The sequence below is a fragment of the Nicrophorus vespilloides genome, unplaced genomic scaffold (genome assembly GCF_001412225.1).
Source record: "Nicrophorus vespilloides isolate i.1.1-1 unplaced genomic scaffold, Nicve_v1.0, whole genome shotgun sequence".
Lineage (NCBI taxonomy): Eukaryota > Metazoa > Arthropoda > Insecta > Coleoptera > Silphidae > Nicrophorus > Nicrophorus vespilloides.
In genome coordinates this window covers 263,846-276,936 of record NW_017100115.1, presented here as the reverse complement: position 1 = coordinate 276,936, position 13,091 = coordinate 263,846, and the positions used below count along the sequence as shown (strand labels likewise).

The window sequence follows — 13,091 nt, the reverse complement described above, 5'->3', positions numbered from 1 at the left end:
AGCTGAATGTTTGGGGAATGTAGGAAGTATCGATATATTACTGTGGTATTAGCCGTTTGGCTGTAATTCGAGTTCAAAGTTTAAAAAATGCTCGAAAAAGGAGTGTTTTCAAACTAATATAACTTGTAAGTTTTAAAGTAATTAAATTTAGAATTACCGCTGTATAATCCAGTTTTAGACGATTCCGAAACGTGTTTTCTTTTAAAAGATGCAATAAAACGCGTTACAATTGAAATTATACCTGTTTTATAAGGATGATAAAACTTGAGAAAGAGTAATAAAGTTGTAATCTTGTACATGCAAATTGTAAAATTCCAAATTCATCTATTTTTTTAAATATTATTTGTTTGTTTTTCTTTTAGAATATTTTCTGCTTTGATCGAAGATATTAAGAATGAGAACGCATCAAAAGTGATTCTTCCTCCCGTCACCAGTGAGTATCCAAAACCGCAACAATTAATTATCATCAATCTCCGATAAAAGTGCAAAACCACAACAACAATAACAACAACAGACATTAAATCAATGGTTAAAATAAATAACGACAACGGGTTTGTTACGTAATCGCGCGTTCATCTCCAATCGAAGATGAAACATAACGTGTATTACGATTGAAAATAGAAGAGGAAGAAAGAAAAGAAAAGAAAAAAAACGATCGACGCAACTCGTTATGTTGTGTATTTGTGTTTATTATTTGTTCAAATATTGACAGGATGATGCGAGATCACACAATTTGCGCGTGTTTTCCCGCTGATTACACTTTTTATTATCACATTGTATTTCTCTCTCCATCTCTCTACGCACTAAGTACACTTAAATCTATGCTAATTGTTAATTACTTAAGATATTGCTTAAATTTTAAAGGATGACATCATGTTTACCATTATAGCAGCAAGGTAACAGCGGTTAATAATAATAATAATGATGATGATGAGTAGGAGATGATTCGCTCGGATTTTGATGTCGGCGCTGGAACGGATTTCACTGTTTCGCTATCGACCACAGGTTCTTTCATGCTCGTTGTCGTTGGTTTCTCTGTTGTAGTCGTTGTTGTTGTTGTTGTAGTAGTAGTTGTTGTTGTTGTAGTCGGGGTGGTGACCATTTGGAAATGGATATGGTTACCCTCTGTGCTTGTTGTTGTCGTAGTTGTAATTTCCGTAGGTGTTGGTGGTTTGGCGTGCAAATAGCTCTTCCTGCTGATGTTCGACGCGAGCAATCTAAAGTTGTTTTCGCTGAGATCCATCATATCGTAGATGAACTTGTGGAGTCTGTTGGTGAGGACGACGATTTCGTCTTCATCGTTGAAGGCGAACGCGTTGGGCCACTGAATGTACGCCAGATCTTTGGAGATGAGCTCCTGGTTGTTGATGAACGGGGTGCTCGTGTTCCATTTGGCCAAACTGCTCGAACCCAACAGACCAAAGTACAAGACACCCTGATCGTCCATGACCATGCCGTCCGTTTGCGATGTCCTCGGGCCCAAATCGACGATGTACTCGCTCGTGTTCGTCCAGCCGGGATTGCGAAGCGCTTCGGTCGATATCGAGTACAAGCGGAAGCTGGACAGAGGGTTGTAGTAGAGGAGACCCTTAGTGGGATCCAATGCGATTCCTGCCAAGTTGATGGGAGTGTCCACCTTGAAGCCGTCCACCTGGAAGTAGGTCGCATTCAGCTGGGCACGCATCGTGCTCTCGTGGCGCACCTTCCAGCTCTGGACTCGCTTCAAATCGAACACGATCAACCCCGGATCTGATCTGCTGTTGTCGCTGATGTACGCGAAATACCCGTCGACGACGATGTCGTACAGGAAAGCGTTGCTCGTCGCCACCGACTCGGGGAACGTGTAACTGAGCATGGTGCGATTCTCGGCGACGTCGTGCAGCACCAGCTTAGGTCGGCATTTTCCGCTCGGCTCTTTGGACATCGTGTTCGTGCGGCCGCCGTCGATGATCCACATCCTCCCCGACAGATCGATCTCCACGTTCTGCACGTTTTGCAGAGCGGCGCAATCGTCGAGCGAGTTCATCTTCCACGAAGGGTACGGTTGGAGTGCGGGCGCTGTGTCCGTGGCATTCTCCGCGACGATCCTCGTCAGCGTCGCCGGGACGCCCTCCTTCATCCTCGGCAGCGCCAGATAGTAGTAACCCTTGTGGTAGCTCAAACCGGCGATCGCATTGTTCTTCGGCACGTACAGACCCTTGGCGATGGCATCCTGCAGATGTTCCTCTCCGTCCCACGTGAAATTAAGATATTTCCATTCGCGAATAACGCGAAACGGTGCCTTCTGCGCCTCCACCGATGAAGACGACGACGACCAGAGGATCGTCGCTGCTAGGAGCAGGAAGGATTCGCAGCGCAACACCGTCAGCAACATTTTACTGAATCCGCCCGAAAGTCCGCTCACGCCTTATATAACTTTCGCCCGATCCGCGGCATCGCTGACTAACCGCTAATTGGGAGAACTATATAGTTTTTTTTCCTCTTCTTTTCGAAGGTGTCTTCCCTCTCTCTCTCAACATCTCTTTCGCATTCAATCCTTTACCAAACGCGCAAATCAATTGTCAAATGGTTTCTTCTTCTTTTTTTTTTCTTCTCTTTTTTTCCATGTCGCATCTATCGAGATCGCGCGATAGATTCATGCGGAGAGGTGAGGAGGAGAGGAAGGTAGCAGCAGCAGCCCCCAAGGTTAGACGTTTCCAAACGTTATGAATGCAGAAAAAGATTTCGACAGAAGGAGTAGGAAGAGACGGCGGACAAAAGAATGATGAATAAACTTGTGTAAACTTTTTTCGACTTAGTCCGTTTTCTACCTCCTCATTTCGTACGCAAACCATGTCTTTTAAAATACTCACTTCCTCATCTATTCGTTGATACGTGCTCGATCCTCTTCATCATCATTTGTCTTCTTTAACACTAATCAACACTTCTTTCTCACCTCCAAACAAACAATAAAAAACGATTCGCGTTCGGAATTTTTCAACAAATGTCAATCAACTTTTGTTTCAACTTATCGCGTCGCCATGTTACCAAAACAAAAAAAAAACAATCGATCTTCAATTGATTTGTGTCGCCTTGTTTCGATGAATCATAGAAGTATTGTTTTTTTTTTCTTTTCTTCTTCATTGATAATAATTACGTTTCTGGGGCAAACACGAATATTTTGCTCCAAACGTAACAGCAGCAAACAAGGATCCGTGCGGCGAGATGCATCGCACACTCGCCTTCTCCTAAATGTCAAATTACGCTTTTGTTTTCGTCCTTCGCCTTCTGCCTATTTAAAATTTTCGTTCGTTCTCCGTGCAAACCTTACTTTACATTTATTAACATTTCGTTAAGGTTTCTCCATTTTTTAACACACTTTTTTTTTTTGTAATTTCCATAACTCTATCAAACAACATTATTAATATTAAGATGATGACACACAAAGTGTTCTTTTCTTGTCATTCAACTTAAACGTCAATTTCTGCAATTTTTTTTGATTAAAACTCCTCCCATTATTTCTTTGTTTCGAAACAAACAACAACAACAACCATAGCAACAGAACAATTGCCAAATCGAAAGAAACAAAAGCAGCAGCCCTTTGGTTTTCGGGGCTGTCCAAAGAATACGACCAAAGTAAATCCTGCTTGTCGTAAGAGGCGACTGAAAGGATGCAAATTCTAACACGAACGCAAATCGCGTTCGCCTTTCTTTCGCCACCGAAACAATTGAGAATCCTGCAGAAAAACAAAAGCTAAACGTTATTTCCCGTGTTTATTTCCCCCTTCAAGGTGGCGTGGTCGTTGCGGTTTCGGTTTTTTTTTCGGCATTTCCTGCTGGAAAAAAACAATAATTTCCAGATCCTCACGTGAGCTAAATTATGTTTTATTCATTAATTTATCATTTTCTTACCTGCTCATTTGTTCTTCTCTATTCCGTTCGCATAAGCATCGACTAGTAATCGGTCTGTCTGTCTGTCTGTCGGTCGGTCGATCGGCCAATTAAATTTAATCGCTTCGCTTTTGCCGTGCAGAAAAACATCCATTATTTAATATTGTTATTAGCATCATCTCCGTTTCGACGTAGCCGCCTATTATTTATATTGGCCGACAATTAAGGACTAATCTTTACAGTCTGCTTATTAATCATCGCACATTCAATGATCTACTTCAATTGTTTCATTATTGTTTAAACGTTAGGATAATCTAATTTGCTTTTATTTTCTTACATAATTTCTAATATTTATGTCGCAACATGCGCTTTAACAACATACACATTTTTTTTGTGAGCATATGCAACTTTGTTTTCTCTTACGTTACGTTACGTCATTATACATTTGTTATAATGTAGGCAACTTAATAATCGCTCAATTAACAATTACAACATTCACATCGCACAACTAATACGAATTTGAATTTCGATGCTAATTTTAACTCGTTTCCAATACAACATTTCACTGTATGCAACCAATTGAACTCGCGGCGGCGCGAACAGTTTAAATTCATTAATAGCTTATCCGTAACAATAATTAATGCAATTTAACTGCAACAACAACAACAAAAATACACGATTTCTTTGTGTCGATGCGAATCGCGAGTTTTCCTTTTTTTTTTCCGATCGTCTTTTTTCTCTTTCTTTTTTTTGCTTCTCTTCTCTTTCCGTCCTTTACGCAAGTCTCCGCCGCTTCACCGTGTACTTTTATTATTTCGCCGGTCGCGTCGCAATCGGCCGCACGCAGAAGCGATCCCTTCGCCAGAAACAAAAATAATCTTGTTAGCAATTTTTTGTTCGTTTCTGTGATTTGTTGAAATTGTGTTGTTTTGTTTTGTGTTTTGTTTTTTTGTGAAGATGGTCGAGGATGCGGCTTGTTTGGAGGAAGGAAAGGGCCACGGGGACGGCGACGTCCCGGCGGCGGCTGCGGCGGACAGTCAATGGGAGAAGTTGCTAGGCAACGGACGCGTTCCTGTTCCGCTTCCGGCGTCGGCGACAATTCCGGTTCCGGTTCAGCCGGAAAGGCGAAGGTCGTCGGTCGGAAGTCTTTTCAGCAGTTTCCGGAGGAGCTTCAGATTCACAACGGGTGGCGCTAAGGGTGCAGGAGGAGGCGCCTCCACAGGACACGTCTTCAGCAGGTACCTGTAGAGTATCAAATCTATACATTTCTACCCAGTAATAGGGAAACACTCTATCTTCGATTTGTACAGAGTGAATCATCTATCGTTTATGCATGTGCATTCGATAATAGCGTTTCGCGTTTCCGTATATTTAATTTTTTTCGCTTTCAACACTAAAGTCCATCGGTATCGCTCGCTCGCTCGCTCGCTCATTAAACAAATGCTAAAACAGTATCGCGACTATTGTTTGTTTTCTTCATTCAAATGTTTTCCTTTTGTTTCCACGGACTCGAATGTAAATTGCAAAGCAGCAGTAGCGATAGCAACCGTTAATGATCAATTAATAACTTTTATTTATACGCTTCATTTGTTATTTACCATAGCGACTTATCCTAACTGCTTACAAACATTGTTGATTGTTGCCTAGGTGATTTATTTCTGATTGCAATTACTCAAAGTTCACTATTTAGAAATAGTAAGACTTTACAAATCAAAATTTTTCCCGTTCAGTTACGATGAATCATCGAATTTCCTTCAATGCGAGGGTGACAGGGATGGGGTTGTCGAGTCGAGACGAGACGAGACTTCTCATTTCCTCATTTCTCTCTCTCTCTCTCTATTTACTCTGGCGATCGTCCGGTGCGAAAAATTCGCTCATTTATTTTTCCTTCGGGCCAACGAAAATATTTGATCAATCGAACTTTTGCAGCCGCTTCATCCTTTTCTCATCTCATCTCATCTCGATTTTATAGAAATAAGAATTGATAGATTGATAAAATGCTTGATAATTACGTGAAAATAACCAGACGAAATTAAATCTCCTTCACGCACGTATAGTTTACACGCGAAACGCCAATCAACGCCCGATTTATTATGATTTGCGATGAAAACACGTCGATGGACGGAGAGGTGCTTCCTTCGCTCGCATCAAAATCCATCCTTCCTTTTCATTATTATCTTTTCGTCGTTCATTTATTTAAATAATATATTCAATTCGGTCGAGCGAACGCGTCGAGTTTATTTCTGTTGCCATGGACGACGCCAAATGTCTTTTTCCAAATGAGTAATTTTTAAGTGGGACAACATCCTTTTTTCACGTCGTCGCTTAAAACTGCACGCGAAGGACTTTTCCGCGCAAAAGTTTAACGCAATTGAAAAAAACGAATATGAAGAAAATCGTCATGAACGACTGGGGATTATGTTTTTTGTACGTGTTGAGAGTTGTTGGCACAGCTGTTGTGACACCTGCCTCCTGCGAAATAATAATGGACGACAGAACCGTGACATATCTCTGACATATACACACGACGACGACGTACTTATTTCATTGCAAAAATGGGTCAATGACTTTGTCATATATATTATGACTATTTATTTCGTCTCAAAGATATTTACGTTTTCTTAAGTGCAAAATGTTTAGTTTAATTCAACCGTTTCAATTCAGCTCAAACATTGTGACAATTTTCTTTGACGTTTCAATGTCAACGTCAATTCAATTGTCATATGACACCGAAAATATTAGTTTTCCATTTCGTTTTATTTACTAATCAAAATTACTCATTATCATCGGCGATTGATTGCATTGACATTATCTTTAGTCAATATTTCCTTGCACTGCAATTATCTACAGTTCAAGCCCAAATATTTGATGTTTCTATTGACAATTCATTCCAGTTTTCAAACAAAATTAATACAATCTTTTTTTGAATTATCTTAACAATTACAGTCGCTTCACAATTATTGACAATATTGAAATTATGACGTTGCTATCAAATAGAAAAAAATAGGTTATTTCATTGACAATTTTGATTGTCATCTGTCAAAATTTTAACTATTAAAACTATTGTTTTGTTTTAATTGACATTGACGTAATCGCATCTCTGTGAATTTTATTAGCTACTTAAATGATTAAAATTTATTAGTTTTTCAATACGTTGCGAGTATCGTAACGATTTGGGTGTTGGGTTTAAATTTAATCGTCTGTTAAAAATATCATAGGATGGACAGCTGCCGAAATTGACGTTCCAACTGGTGTGTGTGCGTGTGTGTGTAAGACGAGTGCCTTCCACAAACGTAAATAAACGTGATCCGAGAAGTAAGAAGGAAAAGAGTGTATTCAATTCAATTCATCTCGCATTTTCATTCTTTCGTGTTCGTTTCGACTCTTTCATCTTTTCATCGGACGCGCTTCTATTTCCGTTCTCGATTAAAATATATATATCGCATCGTGTTCTCATTGCCGCCCTCCCGTCGCGTTCACAACCATTACTTACAATAAAACAATAATATTTGTGGAATATTGACAATTAACTTTAACTTTTTGTTCAATGATCATCGATATTTTTGCTCGCCGCAACGTCAAGTTCTGATTATTTTGACAAGTGTCGCGTTGTTATTTCACAAACGTCAAAAAGTGACATTTGAAATGTTTTTCTATTCACTTTTTTTTTGACAAGTGTCAAATTGCGTTTGCTTTGGAAACGTCAAAAAGTGAGATTTTAAAGGAAGGAATGGGATTTGCCGATATAAAATATAACTCTCGAATTTTGTACTATATGTAAACAAGTACTACACGCTCTCGCCACTTTATTTCTGGATCGTAAATTGGACACGTAAAGAATTGGCACCGGGGAATTAGTTTTTATCCGCTCTTAATTTACATCTTTTTATTTTGTTTTATCTTATTTTTATTTCTCTCTCTCTCACTCTCACTCACTTAATCACTGTATATTCATCTTTTTCTGGTCCAAGAGTATCGTCAGATTGTGCAACGGAAGCTGTGGAGGACAGAAACGTTGTCGTAGCAAGACGAAAGGCGAGACGAATTTAATTAAATTTAGCACGACTCTATAATTAATTTGTGACTTGTTATAGTACGCGTATAAATAATTATGTTCGTTCGAATCTCTCTCTTTCTCTCTCTCACACACTTGCTCTTAATCATTTGTTCATTTAAGTTTTTCAGTGGCGTCTCACGCGCGTCACGAAAATGTGAAGCTTCGATTGTTTCATCTTCGCGATAGTTCTTTTGTTTCCGCACACTAAAATCGCGTCACCATCGCCATCATCATCTTTGTCAGAATATAATAAGAGTGATGCTGAAGAAATGCCTTTCGCAAGTTTCGATGCTGGTCGTCAGAGTGTCCATGTCCACGGAGCAGGCCTGGCTCGACGAATGGCACAGGTTACATACAACTTCAATTTGACTTTCAATTTGACTTTGACATTCTCAAACGTCAAATTTTGACAGATTACGAAAATTGATTGATTTGACAGGAGATTAAATGACAATTGTAATTTGACACATTGTAATTTTCGCAGAAGGCTGTAATGAAGAAATGTCAGATGGATGTTTGATTATATGTTGGATTCTTGGTGTGTGTGGGTGGGTGGATGTATGAGAAGAAAATAAACGGATTTTGAACTTGGGAGACGAGACGTGTGTGCGTGTGTGTGTACGCGCGCGCGTTGATTTACGGGCGTTCGGGATCATTTATTTAGTAAAGTTATTCGCACAAACATATTCGTACTCGTAATAATAATAAATTAAAAAAATATGAATATGCGGCATAAGTTGCATAAATATTTACATTTTGAGCTTCGTCGCAAAACCGAAAAGAACGAAAGGGGTCACAAGGAAAGAAAGAAACAGCGAAAAGGAGAAGTAGAAGCGAGATAAAGTTGCATGAATTGTGTTCTTCTTTGTAAAGAGGAGATATTTGGAACTCGTTTTTCGGTTGGGGAAGTTGTCAAATAAAGAAAAAGAATTTGCATACCGGTTGCAGAAAGAAGAAGTTCGTTAACCTTTTAAGAGATCGCGCGATTATTTTAATTTCATAATTGTAATGTTGTTGTTGTTGAATTTGCAGATATCGACAGTCGAGGTTCAATGCGCGTCGCATAAGGAAGAGGGTCGTGTTCAAGCACGGCGACTGCAACGTGGTGCAAGGAAACGTGGCGAAGCGGAGCACCAGATACCTGCAGGACATCTTCACGACTTTGGTGGACGCGCAATGGCGCTGGACCCTCTTCGTCTTCTCGATGAACTTCCTGCTGTCGTGGTTGGCTTTCGCCGTCGTCTGGTGGTTCATCAGCTTCACGCACGGCGATCTCGTCCCGCAGAATTTCGTAAGTTTAAAAATAACTAAATTGATGATAATGATACTAATTATTCTTTGATGGTGGTGATGGGTTCAGAGCAATTCCAGCTGGACGCCGTGCGTGACGAACATAAGGGATTTCACGTCGTGCTTCCTGTTCAGCGTCGAGACGCAGCACACGATCGGATACGGAAATCGAACGCCGACGGAGGCCTGCCCCGAAGCCATCTTCTTCCTCTGCCTTCAATCGATCACCGGCGTCATGATACAAGCCTTCATGGTGGGCATCGTCTTCGCGAAACTGTCGCGTCCCAAGAAACGCACGCAGACGTTGCTCTTCTCCAGGCACGCGGTCATTTGCCAAAGGGACGGCACGTTGTGTCTGATGTTCAGGGTCGGCGATATGAGGAAATCGCACATCATCGAAGCACACGTCCGGGCGCAACTGATCAGGCACAAGGTGACCAAGGAGGGCGAAAGTCTGCCGTTCTATCAGACGGAACTGAAGGTAATAATAACGATGATGATGATGATAGCGTTTTGATAATTTCAATTAATTTGTGATTCGTTTCGATCAGGTCGGAGGTGACGGGGAGGAGGACAAGATCTTCTTCATATGGCCGACGACTATAGTGCACAAGATCGATAAGACATCGCCGCTCTATCAATTGTCGGCGACGGATCTTTTGCGCGAACGCTTCGAAATCGTCGTCATATTAGGTAATAATTGTTTTGCACTATAATATGATATACTTATCATCCGAATTGTTTCGTAGAGGGCGTGATCGAGTCGACGGGGATGACGACGCAAGCCAGATCCAGTTACCTCCCTTCGGAGATCCTCTGGGGTCACCGCTTCCAGACGCTCGTCTCCTTCAAATCGCTGAACGGCGAATACGAAGTGGATTACGCCCTCTTCAACAACACCGTCGAAGTCGACACCCCACTGTCCAGTGCCAAGCAGCTCGACGAATTCGGCATCGTCGGTAAGTGCGCTTCCAACTTCACGTTTCGCCAACAAAAAATCAAATCGCCTGATCCTCGTGCGATTCGCTGGAACAAACAGACAAAGGGCGTGGTCCACTTCAATTTTGATTGGTTCGCATTTCGCGACGTTCTCTCATTTGCAGATTTCAGACAACAGCACGATCCGTCGCCGCCCCCACCCTCCAACGTGCAGATAAATCTGGAAGTTTAAAGCGAACGGAAAAGATCACTTACTCTTTTTTTGTTCTCCAATTTAAATTTCCAACAAACCACAAACCCCCCTCATCAGGAGAAGTACTTACAGTTCTTTTTTTTATGCGCTCTTTCTATACAGACAATTTCTTTGTCTCTTGTCTTAACAATTTTCTTGGCAGTGGCTTCTACTAAAATCTTACTAAAACCGATTCATTCATCTTCGGGATCTTCACCAGGCGGCTCTACTAAATCACGAATTTCGCTTACTTCCTCCCCATCATCATCATCATCGTCATTCTCTCACAAAGTGTGCTTATATAACTTTCGAATGTGTTTCTCTCGCAGAGCAACAGATGTCGTACGACTTTTCGAACAGGTCGCCGTCGAGCAACACCCTGTGCAGCATGGACTCGATGTCGATTGACCTGAGCCTCGCCGACGGCGGCCTCCACCTGCACCAGCACCACAACCATCTACATCACGAGAACCACTTTCAAATAGGCGGCGGCAATCTGCATTGCTCCTCCTCGTCGCCCAACACCGATTCAACGGCCATCCTTTTGAGTCGCAACAGTGGCACCTCTTCCTTCGGTCGTCGCATGTCCGCTCCGCACAACCACACCACCGTGGCTGTCTGAAAACAAACAAACAAACAAACATAATCAAACAATCATCAATCAATTTCAGATTGAATTGTTCGACGAATCAAAGGTAATTTGATTCCGATTCCCGCCTTTTTATATATATATATATATACATACATATTAATGCAAGATGAGTTGCATAAATCGCATCGTTATTTTTTTATATTTATTTTTTTTTTAATATACATATATATTTCCGCGTGCGTTTGTCTATATTATACGAAACACTCTTCCTACCATCATCATCATCCCATTTATAGCGGATGCGCCTGGTACTATCCTTTCAAAAATTATATGCAACCGAAATTACATGAATTTATCAATATATCTCTACTATACTTAAATAAACAATTATCAGTTGATTTAATAATTAATGAAATAATTGATATATTTTTTTGATAACAGTTTTTATTGCGGATGCGCCAGGTAGCTTACGTTACGTTTGCGTCGTTTTGTAAAAAAAAAATCAATATTTAACGTTATGCAACCGAAGATGTACCAATTGCGTAATAATTCGTTTGTAACTATATGCAACTCAAATTGCTTGAACGCTAATATTTAATCACTAATTGCATTTGAATTTGTAACGTAACAAAGTAAAATCAATTGAAATTTCAGTTCAAATACGGTTAATGAACGGAATGAAAAAAGTAAGATTGAAATCTGCGTGATAAATTGATTGAAATTTATGCTCAGTTTATGCAGATGGCAATTGTCCTTCGACGCTTTTTCCCCGGCGTTTCCGGTTCAAATGGCCGGAAGCGACGACCCACGCTGTCCGTCCGTCCGTCGGTTCACACTCAATTGAAACAAAACAAAAAAAAAGTCCCCACCGCCGTTCGCACACTCGCCGCTCGCTACGATCATTTACCACTTGCTCCGTCTCTCATCCAAAGAATAAAACAATAATGATGAAATAATACCGCTTCGTGCAATACGTGTGTGTCTGTGTGTGTGTCTATATATATATGTAGTTATAATGCCGTAACAATTTCGAAACGCGTCCATCGTCGTGCATAACAATGATACACGCGTCGTCGTCGAGCGAAGATCGCGGTGCGCTGCTGCTGCTACCACTCACAGTTGTCGTCGTTGTTGCTTTGTTTCACTTTGGAAACCAAACAACGAATAAACAAAACACCATCAAATAAGGGTAAGATATAGAGATGAAGAGATACAATAAATTAACAACACGAGAGAGAGAAAGGTAAAAAGATATTTGATCGTGTCGTTGTTGTTGTTGTTGTTGTAGAAGAGTGAGAGATCGAATGGTCGAGGTGAAACTCTCACGGTCATCACCGTATTGTATTTCGTTTTGAACTACTCTATTTCTTTTGAAATGTACACTCTCGTGTTTCTTTGTTTGCACAAATCGTTTCGGTCAATTAAACAGGAGCAACAGGTGTCTCTTTGCAGTCACATCTCCTCCTCCTTCTCCTCTTATCATTAAGTTACGTAATCGCGCGCTCTCAGAATTATATAATTACGCACGGTGAAGTAGGTGAGAGAACTGCGAACTGTACATGTTGGAAGGGGAAATTCCGTGCAATTGTTTTTTAGCATTCCTCGATTAAAACAAAAATAAGTCATGGCAACGTGTATCGTAATAACCATGGTTACCAGTATTAATATGATGTCACGTTTTCCAGGTGCCGAGGATGATGCTGTGACCGGATGGCGTCGTCGTCACAGTTCTTCGTCGGAGGCGCTGGAAATCCGATGGACCCGGAGGACCTCTCCGACGTCGGCGTCGCGATCGAAGAGGGCGCAAGCGTCGATTCGCCGCTCATCCTGCAACCGTCGATCTCGCTTCCCGCGATCGTCGCCTCGACGCCGAATCTGAACCGCGTCGCGACGGCCACCAGCTCGCTCACCCACTTCAAAGATTCCAGGTGAGACATTCCCTTCCATTCATAATCAATTAATTCCTTCCTTCATTCTTAATCCAATTGAAGCACTTAAAGTTTGATTACACTTGCAGACTTCAACTTAAATCCCACTGATTAAGTAAGATTACTGCTCTTGATGGTGGAAATACTTAAGTCTAAATATCGGTTGCTTCTCCCCCACACTAA

The 13,091-nt window shown here is 41.1% G+C and overlaps 3 protein-coding genes across 7 annotated transcripts in view; 2 read left to right on the top strand and 1 right to left on the bottom strand.

The window, feature by feature from the left end:
• The first annotated feature begins 407 nt into the window (after positions 1-407).
• On the top strand, positions 408-11,211 carry LOC108568807 (G protein-activated inward rectifier potassium channel 3-like). 4 transcript variants are annotated; one of them, XM_017930101.1, is made up of 7 exons: positions 408-433; positions 4,828-5,108; positions 8,960-9,218; positions 9,288-9,698; positions 9,769-9,910; positions 9,967-10,176; positions 10,718-11,211. In XM_017930101.1, the coding sequence occupies exons 2-7, from the start codon at positions 4,828-4,830 to the stop codon at positions 11,008-11,010; spliced, it is 1,596 nt and encodes a 531-aa protein (XP_017785590.1). In that variant the 5' UTR covers positions 408-433; the 3' UTR covers positions 11,011-11,211. The 4 variants fall into 4 exon arrangements, 3 of the variants coding, with proteins under 3 accessions (XP_017785590.1, XP_017785589.1, XP_017785588.1); XM_017930100.1 differs by lacking the exon at positions 408-433 and adding an exon at positions 3,497-3,847; XR_001891312.1 differs by lacking the exon at positions 408-433 and adding an exon at positions 10,321-10,471 and having other exon boundaries at positions 3,859-5,108; positions 10,718-10,799.
• LOC108568808 (protein yellow-like) lies at positions 662-2,451 on the bottom strand. Its single transcript, XM_017930102.1, has one exon. The coding sequence runs from the start codon at positions 2,372-2,374 to the stop codon at positions 884-886; it is 1,491 nt and encodes a 496-aa protein (XP_017785591.1). The 5' UTR covers positions 2,375-2,451; the 3' UTR covers positions 662-883.
• Positions 11,212-11,868: 657 nt separating the features above from the next.
• LOC108568799 (G protein-activated inward rectifier potassium channel 3) overlaps positions 11,869-13,091 on the top strand; it is a 6,062-nt gene continuing 4,839 nt past the window's right edge. For both annotated transcript variants that reach the window (XR_001891311.1, XM_017930089.1), the window contains exons 1-2: positions 11,869-12,169; positions 12,666-12,908. Coding sequence is in view for 1 of the 2 variants with exons in the window: in XM_017930089.1 (XP_017785578.1) it covers positions 12,691-12,908 (218 nt within the window). In the remaining variant the exon portion in view is untranslated. The remainder of the gene's footprint in view (positions 12,170-12,665; positions 12,909-13,091) is intronic.